The 1,078-nt window shown below is 25.7% G+C and overlaps 1 protein-coding gene across 1 annotated transcript in view; it reads right to left on the reverse strand.

Annotated features, from left to right (window-relative positions):
- The window catches only part of LOC119615282 (afadin-like), a 3,825-nt gene extending 3,442 nt beyond the window's left edge, over positions 1–383 (reverse strand). The window contains exons 1-2 of the mRNA XM_037971351.1: positions 146–383; positions 1–73 (exon numbers count right to left, since the gene is read on the reverse strand). The exon at positions 1–73 is cut by the window's left edge and continues 36 nt beyond it. Of these exons, the coding sequence (XP_037827279.1) occupies positions 1–73; positions 146–256 (184 nt within the window). The 5' untranslated portion in view covers positions 257–383. The remainder of the gene's footprint in view (positions 74–145) is intronic.
- Between the last annotated feature and the right edge of the window lie 695 nt (positions 384–1,078).

Raw genomic sequence — 1,078 nt, forward strand, 5'->3', positions numbered from 1 at the left:
GTATACACTTGGTAGCAACCTTTTGACCAGCATCTTGAAAATAAAAACGCATCACACCGTGGAAAAGTAAATTCTGTTCAAAAAAAAAAAATAAGAAAATTAAAACAAACACGTAAAAAACAGAAAATTCGAGTAATACACATACCTCATCTGGTTCGGAAAGGGCAAACAAATCTAAACGATTTGCATTCCATTGTTGTATAACAGAACGTACAGCTTCACGATCCAACATTTTTTTGTTTGTATCATGAGACATTCTTTACATGCAAACAACAAAAAATAAAATTTTAATGCGTTCGTTCCTTGAAGAAACACATTAACAGCGATTATTTTTCTTATATAATTTCCCAAAAAAAATCCAAATTCTTTATATGTTTTAAGCTGAATCTAGAAAAGAAAGAAAATGAAAAAAAATATGGGTTAAAATTTTTATGTTAAAAAATTTACTTTAATTACATCGAAGTAATTATAATACAGAGAGACGTGTGTATAATTTTTAAACAACTTCCGTCTTTTTCTTTTAGTAGAGTTTCATATTCTATGTTGCTTTTTGAGAAAAATCACGCTTCTATATTCCACAACTTTAACAAAGAAGAAAAAAACTGCATTTTATGTTGTTGGTGTTGGCAAGAAAAAACAACATAATTTCCTTTACTTGTGCATGATTTCAAGTAATTTAAAAATTTTCTTTTCAAATTCTTAAAAGTAAATAAACAAAATGCATTTTCTTTTACTATAATGTAGATGTAGATTCCAGTAAATCATATAATAAGACAGCAATAGTTTTTTTTTAAATATTATTTTATGATTGAACTTTATTTGCTTTGCTTTGTGGACTCGCCTGAAAAAGTTTTCGATTTTTATGTTGAGGGTGTGTAATGAATGCTGCCGTTCAATAAACTATATAAAATTTAAATTTGTATTTTTTTGTCTATTAAAATGTCGTAAAAATGTACAACATAAATAAAAACATAAATTATGTTTAAGATCGATCATAAAGACAAATTATGGGAACTGAAATACATTTTATGAAAACATGTAAAAATTTAGTTTTAAAAATTGTATATATACGATTTAT

This window comes from Lucilia sericata, unplaced genomic scaffold (genome assembly GCF_015586225.1).
Source record: "Lucilia sericata isolate MDLA Ls3-8-SP2 unplaced genomic scaffold, ASM1558622v1 Contig004758F_arrow, whole genome shotgun sequence".
Taxonomy (NCBI): Eukaryota; Metazoa; Arthropoda; class Insecta; order Diptera; family Calliphoridae; genus Lucilia; species Lucilia sericata.